The sequence below is a fragment of the Rhincodon typus genome, chromosome 29 (genome assembly GCF_021869965.1).
Source record: "Rhincodon typus isolate 14 chromosome 29, sRhiTyp1.1, whole genome shotgun sequence".
NCBI lineage: Eukaryota > Metazoa > Chordata > Chondrichthyes > Orectolobiformes > Rhincodontidae > Rhincodon > Rhincodon typus.
In genome coordinates, this window is record NC_063360.1 from 14,390,374 (window position 1) to 14,416,695 (window position 26,322).

General features: G+C 41.1%; 1 protein-coding gene across 1 annotated transcript in view; it reads right to left on the reverse strand.

Moving 5' to 3' along the window:
• fbn2b (fibrillin 2b) overlaps positions 1 to 26,322 on the reverse strand; it is a 193,163-nt gene that overhangs the window by 71,223 nt on the left and 95,618 nt on the right. Inside the window, exons 12-26 of the mRNA XM_048613904.1 lie at positions 24,549 to 24,668; positions 22,627 to 22,752; positions 20,463 to 20,585; positions 19,232 to 19,354; positions 17,972 to 18,124; positions 15,131 to 15,184; positions 14,256 to 14,381; positions 12,575 to 12,700; positions 12,002 to 12,121; positions 8,980 to 9,117; positions 6,753 to 6,803; positions 5,774 to 5,899; positions 3,020 to 3,247; positions 1,572 to 1,697; positions 1,129 to 1,257 (exon numbers count right to left, since the gene is read on the reverse strand). Coding sequence (XP_048469861.1) covers positions 1,129 to 1,257; positions 1,572 to 1,697; positions 3,020 to 3,247; positions 5,774 to 5,899; positions 6,753 to 6,803; positions 8,980 to 9,117; positions 12,002 to 12,121; positions 12,575 to 12,700; positions 14,256 to 14,381; positions 15,131 to 15,184; positions 17,972 to 18,124; positions 19,232 to 19,354; positions 20,463 to 20,585; positions 22,627 to 22,752; positions 24,549 to 24,668 — 1,869 coding nt within the window. The remainder of the gene's footprint in view (positions 1 to 1,128; positions 1,258 to 1,571; positions 1,698 to 3,019; positions 3,248 to 5,773; positions 5,900 to 6,752; positions 6,804 to 8,979; positions 9,118 to 12,001; positions 12,122 to 12,574; positions 12,701 to 14,255; positions 14,382 to 15,130; positions 15,185 to 17,971; positions 18,125 to 19,231; positions 19,355 to 20,462; positions 20,586 to 22,626; positions 22,753 to 24,548; positions 24,669 to 26,322) is intronic.

Here is a 26,322-nt window from a genome sequence, read left to right on the forward strand (position 1 = left end):
AAGGAGAGCTGGGCTTCACTCTATACTTCCTGTTCTGGAATGTCTATGTAGATACAAGGTTACATCTGTATCAAAAGGGCTCAAAGCAGTTGCCGGGTGGGGGCATTCCAAATTTAGACCATGTCACAGTGCAGTGCCAAATTCATTTCTGCACAGCTCATCATCCATTCAAGTTATTCAAAGCAAGAGACCACATGAATCTCATTGTACATTTGTTGCCTGACCCCTCTGTGAACTGTGAGAGGGAACAGGGGCAGTGGGAATTTGTTTGGAGCACCAAGACTAATGGTGACCATTGAGAATAACTGCAGGATAATGAGAGATACTGGGACGAAGGGTCAGACTACGGAGGTAATAAGGTAGGAAGCAACAGTGCAAAAATCTGGTAGGCCTGTTTACCGATGAGAAGATGGAGACACAGCACAGGTCTGTAGGAGTGAGATGAATAATGAATTACAATCCTCAACCTCAATACCAGAAGGCCATCCTATACTATTGCTGTGCATAAGGTATTGGTTAGACCTCCATTGGTAAGTAAGTCCAGGGCTCCTAATCACAGGAAAGATGTCAGCACTGGAGAAGGGTCATAGGGCACAAGAGTTAGGCTGGCGTGACAAAAAATTGAACAAGAGAATTTGAGGTATGTTAATTAATGTTTTTTGTAGCTCTGAAGGGATTTCCAAACTAATCCAGACAGATTGTCCATTATGCTGGGATTCAAATTCCAAAGAAGGAAGATTTAAAGTTAGGAATGTAAGAGTAAGAAGTAAAGCTTGGAAGCATCTTTTCACCGAGTTGTGGAGTAATTTATCAAGGAAGTGGAGAGGATCAGGCACTTAGTTGAGTTTTTGCAGAAATAATATAAATGGTGAGAGACAAGGTTGAAGTAGATAGTGAGGAGGTGAATAGATGGAGGCGATCCATTAGAGATGCACACACTTGTTAGGCTGTTGGGTTTTCCCGTTTCTTCATTTTTTTCAGCTCTAATGTACTTAAAGTACATTCAGCCTTCACTACAGACTTCAGTCTGAGCTGTGCTGTGATTCACTTTCCCTCGTTTGTGTCATTTAATTCATGAAAACCCAGTCTTAGACTGTCAATGGTGATCAGCTGGTAATGATCACTTACCCATGCAGTTCTTCATCATCATAAAACCACTTTCATATCCATCAAAGCATTCACATTCAAAACTGCCTGGTGTGTTCACACACGTGCCATGGCCACAGAGGTCCGGCGAGATACGGCATTCGTTGATATCTACAAGAATGAGACAGGAGAATCAGACAATGAATATGTGACAGAGCGGGAAAGAGAGAATAAAAGAAAACAAAGAAGGAACAGAGCTAAATAGAAAAGGAACAAAAAGATAAAGAGGGTGCAGATGAGCAGAATTAGACAGATGAAAAGAACTGCAGTTTAGACAGTCAAAGAAAATGTTAAACAGAAAATGACAGAGGCAGATGCAAATAGAAAAGAAAGATGTACAGAAGACAGGGAAAGCAAATGGAGAGAATGTCACCTATATCTCTCTGAAACAATGAGCTAGCCAGTATCTCCTAGTGTTGTCCTACCTGTACAATTCCTTTCCTCCATGTTTAGGGCAAACCCACTATCACAGCGACATTTAAAGCTTCCAACTGTGTTCCGGCATGTTCCATATGTGCACAGACTGGAGAATACCTTACATTCATTGATATCTGAAAGACAGTAAGACAATCAGTGTAGTCACTAAGGGCACTGTGTAAATCAGAGGTAGGAAACTTTCCATCTGAAGCCACACAAACTAGAAAATAACCTGACATCAAAGGGTAGCAAGTTGTTTATATGGATACAGACCTGGATCCAAAAACAGGCAATAAGGATTGAACATATTTAAATGGGTCCACACCAGGAGGACCGGAAGAAAGAGACTAGTTATGTTTCACCAGTGACTGGAGTGGGGCACTGGGGCTGATGGTGGTGAACCCTGGTCCATAACTGGAGCAATTGGGCTGATTCTAATTAACATGGATTCACTGCCCTGATCATTATAGGAAGTAGCTAGCTTGGCCAAATATCTGGTCAGAAAGCATCTAGAAAGATGGCTTTCTCTTCAAAGGGAGTGGAATGACTGAGTCTAATAACAGTTGGGGTGAAGGCACATCCCATAAAGATAAACTTACACCTGAGGCAAACTCTGCCACACCAACATTTACAGCCATTTTACTTTAAACCTGAATCATCATTTTTTGGGTAAAAGGCTCTTCATTTGTACAGCATGGTTATCTACAACCTTACGTTAATATCCACTCAGTGAAAATGTGCTGTTGAAATCTCCTGAAATGTTTTGCAAATGTGGCATTGTCCCCTCTACCTGCTCAGATTTTCTTCTGATGCAAGTACCTCCATCTTATCTATTTCTCTCTTGGCAGACCACCTGGCTTCTAGTACAAATGTTACTATTGAATTTTCACTTGTAACAGAGAGCCAGAGAGAGCAGTAGAAAACAATGGCAGCACAAATATCCCAGTACCATAAGCACTAGGGAAAGGATACTGTTCTGAATCAATGCTTTAATTACAAAGATCTATCCAACACCAAAACATTGATGAAATGTGCTGCCCTTGATGCTCATCAGCTGTACCAGATGGAGGATCACTTCTGGAAGAGTGCATCAGAAGCACATCCAATATTTGGAACAACAATATACTGTTTATGGGATATGTATTCCTAGAGTTTGTAATTTTTCAGTATTTACTGAAACACTAGAAAGAGATGTGCCTATGACATTTCTCACAGTTTTTTGATGAATACAACTATTTTCATATCCAGATTTTTCAGAGAGTCCTCTGAAACCTGTTTCAGTTTCACCTGTTGGCTAGAACTGGAAGCTACATAGTTAGAGGTAACTGTTTTCAGAGGTATGTTCATGGTTAGATGTTGACGTAAATGCTTAATCAAAAATCATGACAACAGGTCCTGAGGAGAATGCCTGTACATGCAATATGTAATTTGATGTAGTTATTCATTAAACCATTACCCTTGTAGAATGGTCTGCCTGTCAGAACATCACCCCTGTTGGCAAATCCTGGTCCCCTGGGACAAATAGCTGCATATTCCTGTGTGCCAGGCTGTGGGCATTCCTCACAGTCTCCACCCCAGGCACGGCCAATCGAACAGCAGCAAGTATCAATACGGAACCGGTTCGCCATTGGCTCTGTACATTCATCCTCCTCCCACTTCAGGTAGCAATGTTCCAGGCGAACATCTACAGGGAATAGACAGCATAGAGTCAGCCCCAAAGCATTTCACAACAGTGTTCCATAACAGAGTAACAAGACTGACAGCAATGCTCCACCATTTAGCTCAGACTAAATTTAAACACAAACAGAAAAGGGACAGAAGGTGCTAGAAATAAGCAGTATAGACATTAGCACCTGAAAGAGCATCTACTGTCTATAGTTTTTAAAAGATCACCCTGCTCCTGCTTTAGTTAGCCCTGATCTAGCCACACTTCTGCCTTGATAAGATGACTATTCATCAGAGTTCAACTTTGTGAAAAGGTATTTTCTATTCTGGTTGGGGTTCTATCAGATAACAATTGCAATTCCAAGTAATGATCTTTCAATTGGCTTCATCAGAGATTATCAAAAGATTGAAGTTAGTCCATATGAAATACTATTTTTTCATCTTCAGCAGGTTTGCTGTACCTAAGTGCGATGTGAAGCTCTCTTAAGGTCAGCTCTATCAGGTTGAAATGGCTTTTAACTGAGGGTCACAGATATCTTCAGTGGGTCTCTATGAGGCTAAACTGGCCAACTCTTGAACTCCTCATCTTTGGATACATCAGGCACAATGTCTCAAGGGGGAGTAGACTACGTTCCCACCAACTTTCACTGCTACTGTGTGGGCCAGTGAAGTCCATGTGAGGCAACAACTTCCCAAGCCAATGCATCCACGTACCAATTAGCACATGTGCAGTGTGCGCAGACCCTCCGAGTGGCTGTGTAGAGACAGAACTTTGGCTGGCAGGGTGCGATCCAAGTGCAGGAATATCTTCTTTCCTTTCCTTATTGCTGCTACTTTGCCTCAGCATAAAGGGGTCACTCAACACAGAGAACAAAGAACATCACATTTCCCACAGCAAAATGTATGGCTGCCATCAGCTGACTGTCTTAGGATCATAGACCCTTAACAAAAGGAGGAGACCGTTTATCTCATTTTCTAAAAGAGCTGCGTAATTTTGCTCCACATCCTGGCAAATTAGTCTTCTTCAAGTACTTGTCCTTTAAAAATTCTGATGGAATTTACTCTGCCACCCATAGCACAACAACTTCAACACCTGAAAATCATCTATACTTCCCCCTTTGATAATTCCTTCCTTGCACTATCTCAGTTCTACATAATTGTGGATACTTCCATTAGGTCTCCCCATTACCTCTTTGCTCTAAGTAGATGAATCCTAGCTTCCCATAAATCTCCACAAACTAAGGTCCCTTTTCCTATGCATTCATTTAGTAAACTATCTGCACTTCTTCAAATTCCTTAATATTATGATGCCCTGAATCGTACACAATACTCTGAGCATAACTGGAGATTTGTAAAGGATTAACATGATTTCTTTGATTTTGTATTCAATTCCCTATTTACTAAGCCACATATCCTTATTAAACTGACCTTATCACCTTGCCCTGTCACTGTTAATAACTTAATGAATATACACAGCCAGGTTCTTGTCCTTGCACTGTGTTGATGATGGTTTCTCCCCATGTTGATTCTCCAAACTTCAAACTCCATGTAACTGCCCATTTCTACAGCCTGTACTTGTCCTCCTGAAGTCTACAACTATTGTTTTATTTGCTCTATTGCCAAGCATTGCATCAAAGAACTGTTGGATTAGTTAGACAGTAAACATTTAGGCCTGGTATCAATCTCTAGTAGCTTTCTTCATTACTAATGTACTGATTGGCCTGCCATGTATCTAGTTTGAAATGGGTTGTAACATTTGCAACTCTCCCATCCTGTGGTATCAGTCCCATTCCGAAGGAGGAATGAAGGATCATGGTCAGAGCTTCTCCTATCTCTACCTAGTATCCTTCAGCAACTTAGAATGCATCCCATCTGTACTAGACGACTTGTTCATTTTAAGTGATACTAACTTATTTAGCAACTCTATCTTATGGAGTTGGGTAGATTTTTAAAGGACTAAGGCTCATGGTATATCAGAAATATCATGAACAATAGTCTTTATGAGATAATGTTTTGGAAGGGAGGTATCGTCATGCCTTCAACTCACTCCTCCATTCAAACGTATGCCCCCCAGACAACAACCATACCAAGCTATGCCCCACCTCCCACCCTTCCTTTGAAATTTCAATAGATAAAACACCAAAGCACTTGAAGCCGCTTGACTATGTGCAATGAAACATTGTGAATTTGACAACAAGAGATCGAGAAATCAGAACATCAATCAAGGAGAGGCTCGGGTGTTCAAAAACGTTTCAGTTCTTTTGGCGTAGCTGATCCCTTTAACACCTCATCCAAAAGATGACCTTTTCAACAGTGCAGTGCTCCATCAATACTATGTTGAAGTGCTTGGAAATCAAAGCAAATTGGGATCTCATCGCTGGAGTGGAACGTAAATCTGGAATCTTCTGATGAGGAGGTAAGTGTGCTGTCCATTATGCCCTGGCGAATATCAAGGCAGGGAATATCATGCTATGTTCAACTATGTCATTATTGATGAAAAGTAAACACTTTCTCCCACTCAGGTCCCTCAGTGATCTGTTCTTACCCACACAGGTTCTTCCAGTCCCATCCAAAGTCAGTCCTCCAGGGCAGTCACACTTGAATGAGCCCTGTGTGTTCACACACCGTCCATTTGTGCAAACACCAGGGAATACATCACACTCGTTCACATCTGGTGGAAAAAGATACATCACAAGTTGTTCATTTCATGATTTATAAAACAAGCAAAATAGGATAATGTTATAGATATGTTTCGAGGAAGTTAGAGTGCAAAAATACAGAGATAAAAGGATGAAGCAATTTCAATACTAGATGTTAAGTTTGATGGAAGAGTTAACTCAATAACGATATCAGATGCCTACATTTGATCAGAAAATTTGTATTCCAGTTTGGTAGAAGTGCAATAGGCTTCACAGAATCGATGTGAAATCATATTAGACACAAGTTACATCTACAACTGTAATGTGTTTCAGAAAATATTTGGAACAATCATGGATTAGTACTTTTAGAATTGTTGAAAGCCACAATCTTGCTTTTTTGGTAGCATAAGCACTTTTGGCCATCTTTGCAGAGATATATAACAGCTGGCTGATCAATTTATATAAAATCTTTCTTGTTATTTCCCTAAATATGCCACTAACTGGTTTGAGCCTTTGTCCATAAGTTCTACTTTTATAGTTTACCTTAGAATAGTATTCTGCGTTAACTTTCTATCAACCCTTAACAGTCTGATAGGTCTTTACAAAGTCACTTCTGGAACACCTCCCAAACTAAACAGCATTAATAGACACATTAACTTCCTAATGAAAACAGGAAGCCCCCTCCCTTATAGGCTTGTGTGAACTCATCTGTAATAGCCCACACACACTACAGGGCAGTTTACGATGTCAGTGAAAATAAGAATGGAGATTAACTATACACTATAGTAATGTAAATCTACGAGCTGTGTTTATGTCATTCTTTGAGTCAGTTCTAGGTGATTTAATCCTTGTTTTAGTTGGAATGATTGAACATTCCGAGCTGACCTTCACAAGTAACGCCTTTCACTCTAGCATAGCCTCTGGGACAGGTGGGATCTGCAAAAGAAACATAAACATGGTTCACTAATTCAGCTCCTGGCAGTTGATCTTCTGAACCTTTAACAGCCATGCAATAATGGCACATGATCAAACATACAGACCTAGTTTTTGCAAGACTCTGTTTATGATGCTGTTAGATCCAAATAAGTGAATAATTCTGGGTTTTCACTTCACCTGGTGAAATCTTTCACTTGAGTGGACTGCTGACTTGACAACATATCACACAAAGGGTTTCTGTGGAAGTGCTGATCCAGCACACATTCGAACAAAGCAAATCAGGTACAAGGCAGGAGAATCACAACTTTGGAGAAATTTGTACGGTGTATTATTTATGTAAGTGAGAGGCCATAACACAATTACTGATGATAATTGTACCTATTTTCAATGTGCCAATATAATCATTGTAAATTAATTTTACCTGTGGTGAATATGCAGATTAATCCATTACAATAAATGAGTATGTATCAAAATTTCCTGGCATGAGCATCTTCTGCTGAAATCCGTACTGCGAATTTGTGTGCTCACGTCCTATTATTATATGGATATTAAAATGAGTGGTTTTTACATTGTGTAGCTAACCTGGATCAAATTGCTTGGAGAAAAGGGCATTGCTTTTCATTTTCCTTAGCAGGCAGCAGTCTGCCACTGTCTTGAGCCCATCTCCAATTCTGCTGTGCCCTTGCCCATCTGCTGAAACTAGGCACCAGTCATTAAACAACAATTGTGTGGCTGCCCACTTGGCACTCCAAATATGAAAGACCACAGTCTCTCTTTCATTCCTTCTCTCCAATAAATGGAAAACCATGGCAAAATGTGATCTCTCTAAGCACTTTCTGCCCTTTCAATTACAAGTACCTGAACCCTGTCAGGGGAGGCAATGGCATGGTGGCATTATCGCTGGACTATTAATCCAGAGACCCAGATAATGTTCTGAGGATCCGGGTTCGAATCCCGCCACGGCAGATGGTGGAAATTGAATTCAATGAAGATCTGGAATTAAGAGTCTAATGATGACTGTGAATCCATTGTCAATTGTCGATTGTCAGGAAAAACCCGTCTGGTTCACTAATGTCATTTCGGGAAGGAAACTACCATCCTCACCTGGTCTGGCCTACATGTGACTCCAGACACCCACAATGTGGTTGACTCTTTCTGGGCAATTAGGGATGGGCAATAAATGCTGCCTAGCCAGTGATGCCCTCATCCCGTGAATGAATAAAAAATGAACCCTACTTACACAATGAATGTCAACTGAGTGTGCAACTTAGCACTCACCCTTTCCATAATGTTTCAAATAAGGGTGAGAATGGTGCAGTGGTAATGTCACCGAGTTACTAATCCAGTGGCCCTAGCCAATGCTGTGGGAACATGAGTTCAATTCTCAGACTAAGGCAACATTTTTATTTCTCAGCGGCCTGCAAGTCTTTAAGACAATTTTCGTAAAAAAGGCATTAGAAACAAAGTCTTGCACATTTTAAAGGCTGAGGTGGATAAAGTTTTGGTTAGCAAGGGTTGAAACAAGATCAGAGATAGGGTGGGTATGTGGATTTGAGGTTACAATCAGATCAGCTATGATCGTACTGAAAGGCAGAGCCACCCTGAGGGGCTGAAAGGCCTACTCCTGCTTCCTGTTCACATTTCATATGGACAGCTATCAAAATGAAAAACTCAACTCATAAAACCAGAAGTGAAAGCTTATGGCAGTAATGGTGACCACTGATTGTTGTAAAAACCCATCTGGTTCACCAATGTCCTTTACAGGGAGAAATTTGTGCCCTTACCTGGTCTGGTTTCTATGTGAATCCAGACCCACTGCAATGTGGCTGAGTGTTAATCTCCCTCTGAAAATGGCCTGGTGAGCCACCCAATTAGTGATGGTTAACAAATACCATTCTTGCCAGTGATGCCCACATCCCATGAAAGAATTAAAAGAAAAACAAATTAGGAGAAACAAGGAACTGAGTAATTGAATGATAAATTATATAAAACATAGGGATTATATGATTCTATGAAAACTGGGTGCTGGGTTTTGCTTGCTGTGTGTGCTGTTCAATTTCAATCCAATGTAAAAGTCCAGGCTTTGGAAAAATGATATCACCATTGCGCCAATGCCCTCCAACCTCCATGCCCCTACTACCACCCGCCAAGTAAACCCCTCAGCCCAGGTGAGTACCCAGCTCGCAGTGTTCACACGGACTGCCCCAGGCTGCTCCCAAGGTAGCGCAGCACTCCGACTTCAGTGTCGCTCCGTTGATGTTCACCTCGCAGCGTCCATCCTGAATATTCAGCCAGCACGTCCCCTTCATACTGTCTGTTGGGGAAAGAAAAAAGCAGAGAATGGGATTTGTCACAATCCCCACTAAGTCACTTCCCTCAGCCCGCAGACACCAGTGAACCCACACACCCCAGGACAGCCTCCCAGTTAGTGCTTGCCTCAGGCACAGTGTGAAAAGGAGAGAGTGGAACGGAGTGGATTGAGAGCCCCATCCAAAAACCATCAACTAACAGGACCAAGCTGACACCTGATATGCCTCGAGTGACTCCATTCCATTAATAAACATCCACTTCTAGCCGGTTGCCATGGCAGTGTTCTGCCTCAGTGATTCAATTGGAAACTGACAGTCTTCAGTCTCAGTGCCTCACAGGTGGGGCCACATACTTGTTGGAAATCATACTGCAGCCTGTAAAAATTAATCTGATTCTACAGTATTACTTTTTATTTAAAATTCCATAATCAGCAGCGGTACTGTAACCATTCTGAACCCTTGCTGCAATAGTTTACTTCCTCTTTACTAATTGAAAGCTGAATTCTCTGCCTGTCTCCATTCTGTATCTAAAAGTTTAAACAGGAATATAGAAGCTGGAAAAATGAAGATGTTGAGCATAAACATCTAAACACCCTAACTCTATGGAGCCCACAGTAATTGGAAGGCACTGCAGTATTAGAAATTAGAACCAGGACATAATTTCATTCCAAGTTTAGGGCTCACTGCTAGTTCAGTGAGCTTGCCCAGTGAGTAGCTTGGCCAAAAGTCCAGGATAATTCCAGACTAACGCTCCAATTTGAGTTGAGTTCACTGGAACTGAAATTGGTGCAGGCATTTCCTGGACTGGGAAATGTGTGCTGTGGGAAGGGGCTGTCACAAAACAAAGCCCTTGTAATGTGTGTGCATGGATAGCAGATCAGACTGCCATCCCTGTGTCTCAGGGAGGTACCTCATCTCTAAGGATCCCATAACCGCTGACTGTCTGGAGAAATGGAGAGAAATCTGAGCCATAAGAAAGGACAATGCTGGCCGTGCAGCGAACGTGAGCTCTGCATTAGCAGCCAGTACCACAGGGCTAGACCAGGTCACAATCAGGCTTTGCCGACATCCCAATCTGCTGCATGTTTGCTGGAAGATTGAGGATTGTCGGGCAGGGTTACATCTGCGGAATCTCAGCTGTCAAACAGCAGGAAGCTACAGGGGTACACTCCTAGATCAAGCCAGTTTGTTCACAACTTTGGTGTCACATTGGAGCTCCTGACTTCATCTTCATGCCTCTGTCAAGAATGTCAATTTCCACCTCCATCACGTGACCCACTTCACTGCTGCTTCAGCCTATCTGCTGTTGAAACCATCATCCACGTCTTTGTTAGCTCCAGATGTGACTACTGCAATGCACTCCTGGCTAGACTCCAACATTAGACCTTCATAAACTTGGGGTTATCCAAAACTTTACTGCCTGTTTTACCCTGCATGAAGTTGCATTTTCCCATCAGCCCTGTGCTCACTGACCTACGTTGACTTCAGTCAATCAATATCTTGATTTTAAGATTCTCATATTTGCTTTTAAATCACTCCATGCCTTCACCTCTCCCTATCTCTGTAACCATCGCCTGCCCCACAAGCCTCTCAGAGTTTGCATTTCTGTAAATTCTGAACTCTACACTCAAGATTTTAATTGCTCGACCTCTGGTAACTAACCCTTCAGACGCCTCAGGCCCCAAGCTCTCCTACACTCATGGCTTCTCTTTTCTTGGTTTTCTCCTTTAATACAGTCCTTAAAACTTACCTCCTTTGATCAAACATTTGCTCATCTCACACAATACCTCCTTGTGTGGCTGAATGTCATGTTCCATTTTAGAATGCTTCTGTGAACAGACTGCGGACATCTTATTATGTTGAAGAAACTATACAAATTGTTCTTGTAGATACTGCTAGCTGCTTAGAAATGGCTCATTCAGAGGCAGATTAACTTACTTAAAGAAACAGAGCTCACTCCCAGATTAAGTCCTGAATAAAATACAGCTTAGTCAACACAGCTCAAGCAAATGGGCTCATTAGTGATAAAAAGGAAGGGGCCTGGGTTAGAACATAGAACAGTACAGTACAGGCCCTTCAGCCCACGATGTTGTGCCGACCTATTATCCTACTCTAAAATCAAACTACCCTGCATACCCTACATTATACTATCATCCATGCACCTACCCAAGAGTCGCTTAAATGTCCCTAATGTATCTGACCCCACTACCACCACCAGCAGCGCATTCCACTCACCCACCACTCTCTGTGTGAAGAACCTACCTCTGACATCTCCCCTATACCTTCCTCCAATCACCTTGAAATTATGCCCCCTTGTAATAGTCATTTCCGCCCTGGGAAAAAGTCTCTGACTATCCACTCTATCAATGCCTCTCATCATTTGGCATAACTCTATCAAGTCTCCTCTCATCCTTCTTCGCTCCAATGAGAAAAGCCCTAGTTCCCTCAACCTTTCCTCATAAGACCTGCCCTCCAGTCCAGACAGAACCCTTGTAAATCTCCTCTGCACCCTCTCTAAACCTTCCACATCCTTTCTATAATGAGGCGACCAGAACTGAACACTGTATTCCAAGTGTGGTCTAACCAGGGTTTTACAGAGCTGCAGCATAACCTCGCGACTCTTAAACTCAAGTCCCCTGCCAATGAAAGCCAACATACCATACACCTTCTTAACAACCCTATCAACTTGGGTGGCAACTTTGAGGGATCTATGGACGTGGACTCCAAGATCCCTCTGTTCCTCCACACTGCCCAGAATCCTGCCATTAACCCTGTATTCTGCATTCAAATACAATTACTCCCTGATCACCAGGCAGTCACTTCCTACGCAGAACAATGACACTGGATAAGAGATTGTTTGGACTGATATAATGGTACATCTTGACTTACCGATACAGATGGTTCTGGTTGGATCCAATTTGCTGCCAAGTGAACATTCACAGATGAATGAGCCTGCCATGTTCCTGCAGTAACCATTCACACATGGACTGGATTCACACTCATTCACGTCTGGAAATACAGAGGCGACATTACTCATTGCATGTCCACAACTGGAGCTGTAGCCTCAGGCCATTACAGAAAGCATGACCATGCTTACAGTTTGTCATCAAAGGACCTCCGTTGTGCACTGATAATAACAGAGTCACATCCAGTGTCTGACGCTTTGTTCAGTTCACCCCAACCAAGCCAAAAGGAACAGCTTTATAAACCTGTAGTAGTGTTGCGTGGGACTACATTTTGAAAAGCAGTAGCTGTCACATCTCTTGAATATCTGGCCACAGTAGTTCCTTCATTGGGTATGGTAGCTTTAATGAAAATATTAGAGCCTTATAGAAAAATCTTCCCTCTTAGTGTAACTGCGGCAATGAATTCAACTTCCTTGTGAACTAGAATAGCTGGCACGCTGGCAAAAAGAATACTGCTCAGCATTGTGACCAGGTCACACAATATGGAGATTCTCACCTTCACAGGTCTCAGTATCAGGTTTGAAGATGTAACCTGTGGGGCAGGTGCATGTGTAGCTGCCTGGAGTGTTACGACACAGTCCGTTGTCACACAGAAGCACATTGACCGAGCACTCGTCAATATCTGGGGAAAGGAGTATTTATTTGCAATCGGTCATTCTTGAAAACATTAGAAATTGCAGATTACACATCATTCCAGCAATTGTTCAATTGCCCTTGGTCTACTCAGGCAGGAAAATCTCAGAAGTACTAAGGCTCAGGATTTACCCCAACCCTTCCAGAAGCCTCTCAAAGAACGTTCACTCATTCTGCTTTCATTCATCCCACTCATTTTCTGTCCTCTCCACCCTTGTTCAGCCTGTCCACATGTTCCTCCCTCTCTGTCAATCACACCACTCTTCTTCCCTCCTGCACACAATGGCCTGATGTTTCATTGCTTAATTCACAAATAGTCCCAGGGAAGGGACAAATAACTGAAATGTTCTTGTCAAATCATTGCGTTTTTACACCACATGTTCTCTTAGATATTTGTAGCTACTGTCCATTCTTACAAGCAGGCCTTATGGCTATCATGGGCTGATGTCCTCTTTTCTATCCGATAATGATAGCTAGGAATTGCGTTCTGTACACAATCTGCTGAAATGTGACGCTTGTCCTTGCCTGGGCAAGTAAACTGAAACTCAGGCATTGCACTAAAAAATTGTTTGCTTTCCAAATGACAGATTAATCAACAGCAAAGCAGCAAAAAACATTGCAATGTATGTTACTTATGCTAACGAGTGGCAAGTAACATTTGCACCATACAAACACCAGATAATGACTATCTCCAATAACCCATGCCCCTCGACATTTAATCCTGTTACCATTACTGTAACCCCCACTATCAACATCTGTGGGGTTACCATTAGCCAGAAACTCAACTGGATTTGCCACATAAGCGCAATCGTATAAAATCAGGTTAGAGGCTAGGAATACTGCACCAAGTGACTCACCTCCGGACTCCCCAGAGCCTGTCCATCATCTACAAGACACAAGTCAGGAATGTGATGGAATACTCCCCACTTTCCTGGATGGGTGCAGCTCCAACAACACACAAGAAGCTCAACAGCATCCAAGACAAAGCAGCCCACTTGTTTGGCACCACATCCACTCCCTCCATCACCGATGCTCAGTAGCAGCAGTGTGTACCATCTACAAAATGCACTGCAGAAATTCACCAAACATCCTTAGACAGCACCTTCTAAACCCATAACCATTTCCATCTAGAAGGACAAGGGCAGTAGATACATGGGAGAATCACCACCTGCAATTTCCCTTCCCAGCCACTCTCCATCCTGACTTGGAAATATATTGCCGTTCCTTCACGGTCTCTGGGTCAAAATCCTGGAATTCTCTCTCACAGCATGTGGACTGCAGTGGTTCAAGAAGGCAGCTCACCACCACCTTCTCAAGAGCAACTCGGGACAGGCAAGAAAGGCTGGTCACCCATGTTCCTCGAGTGAATTTAAAAAAAAATTTAATTCATCAAATAATAGAAATGCTACTTGCTTTTACAGACTGTGATATTTTGTAGAGGATCAAATACTTCATAGAGGATCAGGATGCCTCATGATAATCAACGGGAATGATTTTTAATTGAATGCTTTCTTCAAGTTGAAATAACACAGTCCCACACTCACCAACACAATTCTTGCCACTGACGTCAGATTCATAGCCAATATTACAGATACAGCGGTAACTGCCACGTAGGTTCTCACAATTCCCATTGGCACAAATATCAGGATCAAGAGCGCACTCATTGATATCTGTGAGCAAATGGAAATGCAAATTAATCAATGCTTGACTGACCTCTCTCCACATTTTCAAAAGGTATACTTAAGGAATACACTAATTGTACATCAGTACTTATTGTCCAGGTAACTGGTTTACAATGATTCTGTCAGTCAAATTCCTTCCTTATTTTTATATGTTGCATACAAATATCAGTTGGTTTGCTGTAAATTTTGTTTCACAGCTTGTAATATGTTTTACTGATTCAAATAAACTAACACATGGAGCTAATCAATTGCTGAAGAGCGATTAACCTTTAACATTACAGGGATGATAGGGGATTAGAGCCTATATTTCTTAGCCCTGGAATGTAGGAGCTACATTCTGTCTGTTTTTCAGTGAAACCATAAATAAGCTGGTGTGGCCAATGGGGTAATGCAGATATACTGTCCTATTTATTTATTTAAAATAGGTTGTAATATTTTGGACATTTCTTTCTGGCTTCACAGAGAGTTAATGAGGATAGAATTAATCAGTTTCATGTGAAACTTAATATACAGAAAAGAACCTACAGAATCTGTTAGAGAAGGACATTAGTCAACATCTCAAATCAGACAGGATATGCAACATTAGTCTGTCTTTTATTCACTCACACCCATGAGTAAAATCTGTTTCTGATGAGATTTGTGTAAAAGGAAAATTAAACATAATGGAATTTAGTTTTCAAACAGTGAAGGATCAGTCCTAAGTTTTGCCAGTAACACAAACTGGTTCTTCTCCTTACCTCGTCCATCAGCTGTGATCCCGATGCCACTGCTGCATAGAGCCTGGAACTCAGCTGTGAAAACAACAGGGAGAATGAAACAAAGCAGACACACAGTGCTCTGAATCACAACCATCCACCACAGAACCTAATATAGGGACTGACTCACTCTACCAGCAGGGATTATTGCTTGCAAAGAACTCTGGTTGTAAAATTCAGGGACCATGATTTCTCCACTAGCTCTCCCTGAAAATGTTTGTCCTTATTGAATCATGAATTACTGGCCAACCTAATAACACAGAATGCACAGTAAGAAGTTCATTAGCTTTCATGTGTTTTGGTTGGTCCTGAGGATCCAGTTAGTGTTACATCCATCCACTGTACGGGGATGAACAGTAAAATCAGGTGGAAACCCACATGATATAACTGAGCAAAAGTATTCCAATGACAGGTAATTTTCACAAAGCAGTTAATGTTATTTCTCTTTCCACAGATGCTGCCTGATGGACTGAGTAGTTTCAGCTATTAGGAACAATGCATGACTTTAAGTTTATTTTACATTGTTCAATTTTGTGTTAAGAAAGGGGAGCCATGACTTTGTTTCATTTAAAGTGTTCTTGTGGGCTGGTACAAAAGAGGCTGAAAGTTTGTTTATTTATCATGGGTATATGAATAGGAAGGGTTTAGGGGGATATGGGCCAAATGCAGCAAATGGGACTAGGTCAGATTGGGATGTCTGATTGACAGGGATGAGTTGGACTGAAGAGCCCGTTTCCGTGCTGCATGACTCTATGAATCTATCTGCATTTTGATGAAGTTTTATCATCTTTGAAGTGGAGATGGGGAATAAGCAGTTTACATTGTTAAAAAATGAAAAACAAACTCTGCTGCTGTTAGTGACACACAAACAGAGCAGTCAGCAGTCTGTGTCTGGAAACACTCAGAAAGTGAAGTGTTTACCTGATTAATAAGAAGCTGTTTGGCAAAAATTGCTGGAAATTAAGTTTAGGGAACTCATGTATTTATGTATTTATCATGTTAAAGCAATAGTGAGTTTAGTCTGCAGTATAAGTATCTCAGGGAAAGGTATCAGCTGAAGGAAAGAAAGTACCTAGGGCATGAATAGAAATTCACTGAAAGGAATCTGGTTGCAGCCGTACCAGTCTCGTGCCTGAGTAAGAATCCTTAATGTGAAAGTAATGGAGATAACTTTTTGTCGAGGTGTGGGTGTTTGTGAGGATATTAGTGGGATAAAACAGGTAGTGAGAGTTTGAATCCTTTTCCGATGCCTGTAAAGAAGTGTCTCGAATTTTTATGTCTCAGGTAATATAGTGCTTGTTACTTTTTGTTGTTTAATAAATGTTTTATTCATTGTGTTAAAATAATTGGGGAATTCTTGTGAATTCCTGAGAATATATTCAATTACTAAGCTGCACAGTTAAAACAAATAGAAAAACAATGGTAGGACCTGTCTAGGCAGGTACAGCTCACATCGGGACTGAACTGTCCAGCATTAATATCAGCTGAGATTGTAATCCAGCACATTTTTAAACTCCTCCTCAGTACTTTTACATGTAGAATTTCACTGAGACAGTTATACTTTACCAAGGTGCAAACAGCTGATTTAAACCACTTGAAGAGCCAACTTTGCACAACATCAATGTCAAAACAATTGCATTTATATAGCAGCTTTCACAATGTCAAGCTACATTGAAGTATTTTACAGGAACAAAGAAGATATTAAAGTGTGGTTACTGTTTTAATGTGGGAATCACTGCAGTCAATTTGCACACAGCAAAACTCCATTAAAAAGTTATGTGTTCGTGATGAGTCAATCGATTACATTGACTGGGGAATAAACATTGGCCAGGATTAACAGACAGGAGTTTAATAATAGCATGGAATTACTTGAGGACTTGACTTTGACTGAAACCAGCCCAGACCTTTGAATACATAACTGTTTATTGAACTGCTTTTGCTCTCAGGGTCACCTTTGAAATTGCCAAATGGTTATCACTATTTCCCAAAATAGACAGTGTGTGCTAACTGTAAGCACTGGAAATGATGGGGCCTGTATACAAACGGAAGATCCTTCCTTTTCCTTCCTCGGAGTCAAAATCTGTTATTATTTCATTATCAATTCTTCTAATTGATTTTATCATTTAACAAATTCAGTTTTATCATCCTGAAAGAATTTTGAAACATTTTAATCATTTTACTCCCTCCCTCATGATGCAGGAAATAATTCAAAATCATACTCATAAGATCATAACAACAGGAACAAGTAACAGGCCTCTCAGTTTACTGACTCCACTTTGTCATTCATTAAGATCATAGTAGATCTGATTTTGGGCCTCACCTCTATTTCCCTTACCGGTTGCCTATAGCCCTTGATTCCCTTTATTCTAATTTATTGTTGCAACCTGCTCACAACCTATCCTTTCGAGAGATCAGCTGAATGGCACTTTTCACACAAGTGTCACAAAGCTATCTCAACTATTTCTCCCTGTGCAGCCGCTCTAGTCAATGTGAGTGACCAGCCAGCAGGAGGAGCTCATGCCCTTCTCTGCAGCTTCTCCCTCAGTTGATCCTGTCTCAGCTGAGTGAAGTGGAAATATGCCCGCACCGAATTTCTTCAGAAAATGTAGCTATTCACAAGTCTACAAACTGGAGTTTGGATGTAGCAACGGATCAGTCATTTCAGAAAGTTGCAGAAGGAAGAATATTATTATATTGAAAGAGTCAGTAAAATATAGACACAAAGGTAAGGTGCCAACTGCTAAGAGTGACACTCAGTTTGAGTTCTGTTCGCCCACAATCCAATATTTGTATCATCACCAAATACATGGAAGAGCACCCTACCAGAAGTCCTGGCTGGGCAGGGCTGGCAGGGCTCTCCAAAGCCATGGTCCGGGCTGGCACAACAACACTCTGATTTGGTCACGGCACCAGAGAAAGGTCGGGTACAAGTGCCCTTTTTGATGGCTCCATAACAAGTGCTTCGCATATGGGTATCTGAAAGGAATGAAAACATGTCACTGGTTGGTGTGGAACTTGAAGGAGGATCACTTACTTCACTGTGCTTGCCAACACTTCACTACAAAGTGACTGCTTGCATTTATACATGGCGTTTAGTGGAGTGAGATATCCCAAAGCACTGCACAGCACCTGAAGGGAATAAGGAGGTGGTGAGTTCAAGGCAAGGCGGTGAACACTTAGGCATGGGAGTGGATTTTCACAAGGGTTTCCAATGGTAAGAGCAACGTGAATTGGTGGAGGTGTTTAGGGGGAACACTGGACCTTTGGATTCATGAATGTATGACTGTCAATGGTGAGACAAATGAAGAAGAGAGGCACAAGAAGCCAGAGGCAGAGGAATGGAAAGTTCAGAGGCTGTAGGAGGTTACCAAGCTGGGGAAAACTGGGGCTGTGGAGGCACTTAAACACACCAACATCAATTTACATAAAAAAACTTCAATGTAGAAAAATGTTGCAAGGTGTTTCACACGAAGCATAATCATAAATAAACAGAGATAACAAAGTGTAGAGCTGCGTGAACACAGCAGGCCAAGCAGCATCAGAGGAGGAGGAAAGCTGACGTTTTGGGTCTGGACCCTTCTTCAGAAACAGTAAAATAAACAGATGCTGCGAAAAGAAATGAGGCCAGATGAATAAACATAAACTAGGTTTTTGAAAATGTCTTACAAAGACAGTTTGAATCTGCATAGACAGGATAATTTAGGAAGAGAATTCAAGAGGTGTCTGAATGGACAGTCACTAAAGTCGGTCAAAGTGAGGTGGTGACACAAGGTTGGATGAGGTTACAAAGATAGAGAGATGGAGGTCAATTTTCAACGCTAGAAAGCAATTTAGAAAAAAGTTAAAGTGCTTGATAAATCTCTCCAAAATTCTGAAATAATAAACACATTTGAGTCAATACTTTGAACTGGGCTGATTACTGAATGTAGTAAAACAGGTATTTTCAGTGGAAGACCACGACATAACAGTGTTAGGCAGAACAGAGATCCACACACATGAGGAAACCAGGTACCACAGCCACCTCTAATAGCAATCACTATAGGGAATCTCAATAATGGTTAGTTATGAGTTGAAGTCACTCACCAACACAGACACGTCCATCTACTCCAATAGCCAGACCTGGAGGGCACTCACACCTAAAGGAACCTTCTGAATTAATGCAGCGGCCATTCATGCAGATACCAGGTGTCTGACATTCATCAATGTCTGGCAATAGGAAAGAAGATCATCAGGTGGCAAAAACGTGGTGTAACTGAATTTGCAACTAGTGAGGAACAGAACACAGATTCCAATTTAAACGTGTGGCATTTTCTCCTAAAGGCCTGCTAAGTTTATCCAGTACTGCACTGAATCAGAGAACAGTACGAAGTCAGGCTGAACTCAGGGCAGAGGTAAGAGCAGTACAACTGTTCTCAGCCACACTGAGGAAAGGGAAAATTCAGTCAGGAATCAAACTCCTGATCACTATCCCCTTGTGGACGTTTGTGAAACCAGAAACAGACTCAGCTGAGATGACCTCCATAGCCCATCATTTGGATGACATACTCTGGCCAGACTAATAAAGAATGGCCACTCAGGTGAGGTACCAGAGGGTGACCAACAGGTGTGGAACTACCACATCCACTATCAGCAGGCTCCAGGAGAGGGAAAGTGGGAAAAACAATCTCAGACGTCTGTTTTTATTCTGGCCTTCTACATTTGGCTGTAGAACAAAGTATATAAATAGAACAAAATTGTTTGGGTGTTGTTGAACTCGTTCCACAATATCAGTTACTCAACTGTGCTATTAAACAGTAACCTGACCATCATAGCGCACCAAGGGTTCAGTTCTGAAGGAATCGGAGCTTCCTACTGCCTCAATGAGAGATCAATGTCAGTAAGAAGTGGAAAATAACTGAAGAAAAAAAGAGATAGTTTGTACTCTTGGATATAATACCACTGTATCTGTAGTAACATCTGACCTTCTAACCAGCTCCATCAAAAATTCGTCAATAGTCATTCATCATATTGCTGTTTATGTGATCTTACTGAGCACAAACTGTTTTGGCATCTGCTTACAAATCAACATTCACAACACTTCAAAATAACTAATGTATGCTAGGCACCTTGAGGCATTCCTGAATATGTAACAAGACAGTGTAAATACTAAGGGGATGGTTATGGTGTTTCTTTAGGGTCCTGGCACATTTATTAGATTCATTGGGAACAGATCCTTACTCATACAGCAACTTTCAATTAATAGATCCATACCTATACAGTATCACTTATTAGCAGATCCATAACCACACAGTAACATCTCTTAGCTCATCCTTACCCACACAGTAACGTCCATTAGGAGCGAGAACAAAGCCATTCTTGCAAATACACTTGAAGCTGCCATCCTCGTTGATGCACATTCCATTCAGGCACATGTTGGTGGTTGCACATTCATCATGATCTAGGGTTGAGATTCAGTCCTGTGAGTCTTAGCATTAACTTCACAAAATTCAAAGGCGACACATGGGTTTTAGAAACTCAAATATTTCACGAAGCATAGAAGACTGAGGAAGGTGAGAATTCCATGAGGTCCTGAGAAAGCTTGAGTTAAAATAATGTGCAATACTTTTCAATAGCTACAGATCGGAAAGGGGTTTCTAGTTTCGAAAGAATAATAAAGAGACACTCGGAGCAGCATTGACCACTGTAACTTTGTAATATAGTAACGAGTCTACGCAAGTCTATCCTCTAGTAGCCTAATGATTCCATCAATACTCATGTCTCCAGTTCCCTAACTCTTCCTCTCGTGAATTTACTCTGTGTGAGCACAGTAACTATCCCAGCAAGCCCATTTTCCCAGTAGCTAACAATTCCATTAAAGACCATTCCTCCAGACCCCAACTTCCCCAATCCACAATCAAATGGCATCTCAAAATTTCCTAATGTCTGATTCCATTTACTTACTGCAAAGTGCATTCTGGTTTGGTTTAACAGTAAAATGTTGGGTTTAACATGACAATAATATATTGGATTTGAAAGGAGACTAACGTACTAGGTTTGAAATAACATTAATATATACTGGGTTTAAAATTAGTGGACTTGACAATGCATTAATTAATTTACTGGATTTGAAAGGACAGTAATATGTTGGGTTTAAAATGTTAGTAATGTACTGGGTTTGACAATGCGATAATTCATATACTGAATTTGAAATGACAGTAATGTACAGGGTTTGAAAAGACAGCAGTATACCGGATTTGACAAAGCAATAACCAGAACACTGAATTTGAAAGTACAGTAAAATGCTCAGTTTTACAATGCAATAATGAAAGGACAATAATATACTGGGTTTGAAATACCAGTAATGTACAGAGTTTGAAATGACAGTACTGCACTGGGCTTGATAACGAAATAACTAAACTACTGCATTTGAAAGGACAGTAATATGCTGGATTTGAATGCACAGTAATATGCTGGCTTTGACAATGCAATAATTAATATGTAGGATTCGTAGTGACAGTAATATATTGGGTTTGAAAGTGCAATAAGATACTAAGGTTGAAATGACAGTGACACAGAGTTTGACATTCAGCTTCCAGTGACCTGTCATTTTTATTTTCCATACAGTTCTCAGGCTGATGTCTCTGTCCTTGGCCTGCTGCATTATACCAATAAATCTCAAAGCATACTTGAGAAACAACATTTTTTCCCTCTACGAGGTACTTTACAGTCAACACTGAGTTCATTAATTTTAGACAGTAACCTCATTTGGCTTTCTTTTCTTGCATGTTTCAGTCTTTCTCTTTGTTTTCTGTTATTTTTGATCACCAAAAGCAGTACATCTACTCTAGTCGCATCTCTTGTTTAATTATTTCCTTTCTTGCTAATCATTATTCTTTTGGTCCTGCAAGACTAACTGATTCAATCTTTCCTGTCTTCCACCATATCACAGAATTTTTGTCTGCCCCACTTACCCCTTTCCTCAAAACCCATTACATCTCCTGCTCTTCCCAGTTCTGTTGAAAGGTCATTGACCTGAGATAACAACTTCATTTCTGTCTCCACAGGCACTATCTGATATCCCTGCTGAGTTTCCTGTTGCTGTCTGTTTTAATTACTGGCATAATCTTAATTTCTGCTCTAAGCATCCAGGAGGTTGTGACAACCCTTATAACTTCCCTGTGGAACTCATTAAGTATGAGTTTCCTTGGAAACAGGCAATGACTTCCCAAGCTGGAACACATCACCTGAACCCTTTATAAAGCAGACCCAGGGATGGGTTGGCAGAACTGTTTGTCCCAAGCTGAGAATAGCCTATGTATGCCATGAGTAATGGCTGTTTTGGAGGTCCACAATAAATGATGTTCCTTTCCAGTCAGGGTTCCTGAGTTATTACAGAAGTACTCACCTGTTTGGCCTGTGCATATTATTTGTAACTAAAGGTGTTAGAAATTGGCTCCTGTTGTTTGTAGATTGATTTAGTGTGGGTAAAGCATACCTACCAATGCAGTTCTTTCCATTGGGAGTGAGCTCGAAGCCAGCATTGCAGATACACTGGAAGCTTCCATCAGTGTTAACACATCGGCCGTTCCTGCATAAAACACCATTCTGGATACACTCATCGATATCTAGAGACCAAAAAGGAAGCAGATTATTGGGATGTTAGCCAGCCATCAACTATACATATCACCAGCTTGAGTTGATGTTCCAGGCACTGCACTGCTCCTGCCATTTGGGCTGGCCTAGACACAAAGGAAACATATTCCTGAAGAAAAGGTCACTGCTATTACCAGAGGTCTTCTTCTGAAGGAAAATATGTCATCAGAGACAGATTTGTAAAGGAACATATCACCAAGGACAGGTTTTTATATGAAGGATTCAGCACACACTGGATCCCTGGCAAAATGTGTGAAACTGCCCAGCTTCTAGAAGTGTTGCTCAGGGATGGTTGCTTACTTGAGTCAAGATGTGTCAACTTTCAAGCTGCCAATAAAAACCATTTGTGCAGCTCTGTGTGTATCACCTCTGGTTTGATGTTAAAACCAATAGACCAATCACAAATGCTGCGAGATCCATGCTAACATTACCACATGCCCAGCCCCAATGGCACTCTGGGAGCAACCTCATTCATGTTGATCTCTTTGATTATCAGCTTCTTACGTTATCTGAAAATTCACTTTGGAAGATGTCAGTGGGATATTGACCCCTATCAAATGCAGATCGTCTTTCAGATCAACCCAAACTCAACCAAAACAAAAAAGATGGCCTTTATAGCATGAAGTGGCAGTGCTGGTTAGTTTTGACATTGATTCTGGTAACTCTCTGATGGCAGCAACAAAATATGAACTATCACCACCAAGCCTTCTCTCTTGCCTCCAACTCCTGGGTTTGAGTCCAGCCCAGCCAGATGCTGCAAATATCACTTGCCAACATCTGTTTAGATTTCTAAGTAAAATAGAAAAAAGCAAACTGAACTCTCAGTGGGCAATAATCTAAACAGCCCAAACCACAGCAGCTAGAAATTCAAAACGAAAGAACACTTGTGTGCCTTTGCTGCATCTGCTGTTTTGATGTATTGATTCCACTCTCATGTCTCTTTCTGAAGCAAAGGGGACAAGAGGTTTGTGCAATCACTGGGCTTGAGCCCAGGACAGTTACAGCACACCCACACGATCTACACCCGTACCATCTGAGCTCAAGTTACTCACATGCCATTGATATCCACGTGTTGTTTTTCACAGAACGTACCAGTCTCATCCCAGCAGCCACTTCCCACCCATCCTGGGCAGAAATTGAATTGGCAATATTTTAAATTAGGATTCGCCTTGCCCGGCTCTGATTTCTGCAGCAATGGGTGAATTTCAAACTTATCCTGTCTCCCACCCACATAATATCCGCTTTGATTTAAAATCATGGCCAAAATGTTTCTCAGGTTTTGCAAATCCCCAATTTCTTTCACTTAACTATTGGTATCGTGCTTTCAGCTGTCTAGGTCCTGAAGTCTGGAATATGCACCCTAAAATTTGTCAACTTCGATATCTCTCCTTAAACTGCTCCTAAAAACTATCTCTTAACTAATCTTTTGATTGCCAGTCCTAACATCTCCTTTTGTGGCGGGTGTCCACTTTTTTCTCTTTGTGAAGTGTCTTGGGATAGTTTACTACCTTAAAGGTGCTATATAAATTCACCTGCTCATAGTTACATAAAAGACAGAAGATGAGGGAGCATTTTTGATTTGTGCTGTATTTGTTGGTGCAAAGATACAATGTTTTTACAAGAAACCATATTAATATTCAGTTAATAATAACATTAACATGGATGCTGAGAGTTGTGAGACCCAACAGAATGCACTCACTAATTAAACAACAAACAGAGTTTAAGAAAAAAGGAGGTTATGACCTCTGATCTCCTTGTATGAACTCACCAATACAGGCCTGCTTGGTGGCAGTACTCTGGAAACCATCATGACACTTGCAATGGTAAGCACCAGGGGTGTTAATGCAATCCCCATTCACACAAGGACTGCTGGAGCATTCATCAACATCTGAGTAAAAGTAAACAGAAAGCAGTATTATGTTAAAATTAACCAGCTCACTGAATTGAGGGAATGCAATAGCAAAGGAAATCTAGGCTCTCTAATTACTGAGACTGACTACTCACTAATTGGGACATCTTTTAGTAAAATGACGGCCATGAATGATCAGAGAGTTTGTGGGCAATCCCTGCAGAGCTGGAGCCTCATGTTGTGGAGACGTTTGTTGCTGTGGTCACACAACAAGTTATAACCAATCTTTAGCCAAGTTGTATTTAACCAGATAATTGCAAAGAGTTCAAGGCTCCTATTTCCTGAAATCCTTTAGTGGCCTGCATTCTGTGGATACCTCACGTCCGGAGCATCTTAACATTTATTCTGAAAGAAACCCATAGCTGTTCACAGTGGGACTTAGGGACATTTGGCTTTATATGGTCACATTTCAAATCATACATCCATCCATATACTGTCTTCTTAGTTTGGAAGTTCTGAAATTAAGTTGCAATATAGGAGATAAGGAGACAGAACTTAAAACTTGACTTTAATTATTGGTAAGTACAAACATGCTGTTCCCCTTATTACAGGCATTGTGATAGACCCTGGAGGAAATAACGAGAGGGAGACAGGCATTCTCCTCATCATCCCACTCCTCCCGAAGTTCATGCACTCTATAATCTATCATATACTACCTCAACCATTTCATTTACTGGCACAGCCCATGTATACTTTATGATGCACTCTATTTCACCTGTTTAAATTCCTCTCACAGCTCAATTACTCCCTACTGTATCATAGACTCTACTTTATCCACTTAACCTCATCTGTCAGATCATGGACATTCCACATCATCTTCTTCCAATCACATGCACACTTTGCTCTCTCATAATCCCTAACTCACTCGTTTAATCTCGTTCCACAGACAGTGTATAAACTAACCTGTCATAAATTCTCTCTGAACTATACTTATCATTCAATTCTACATAGAACCTAGCTTACCATTAATTTTAACAGCCTCGCAGAGTTTCACCTCATTTATTAAGGGGGAAAATAGAAATGAGGAGTATGAAATAGAGAAGGAAATTACAGTCAGTTGCACAGTCCAAACTCACAAACTGAATTTCCAGAGGGAAAGATTTACATAAAAACTCCCTGTTTGCCAAAGAAATCAATATTCAGCCTTTCTCATATTTCTGGCTGCTGGTAGCATCTAGTGCTCTTCATAATATTGCTTTGTGAATGCTTGGGAATTGTCACATCCTATTGAATATAATCTTCATAGTTTTTGTTGAAATTTATGGCAAAGAATAAGATTGAACCCATTGTGGACTGAGGGCAGGAAGGCAGAGGATTTTGGAATGAAAGATCAACTGCATAATTTGTAGTTTTGTGTAGATAACTCAACTTTGAAAATTATACTGTATGCACACTAAATAAAAACTGAAAAAACTGTGGATGCTGCAAATCAGGAACAAAATCAAAGCTGCTGGAAAAGTTCAACAGGTCTGGCAGCATCTGTGAAGGAAAAATCAGAGATAACATTTCAGGTCCGGTGACCCTTCCTCAGACCTCCACATTGAGTTGTGAGGAAGGGTCACCGGACCCGAAACGTTAACTCTGATTTTTTCCTTCACAGATGCTGCCAGACCTGTTGAACTTTTCCAGCAGC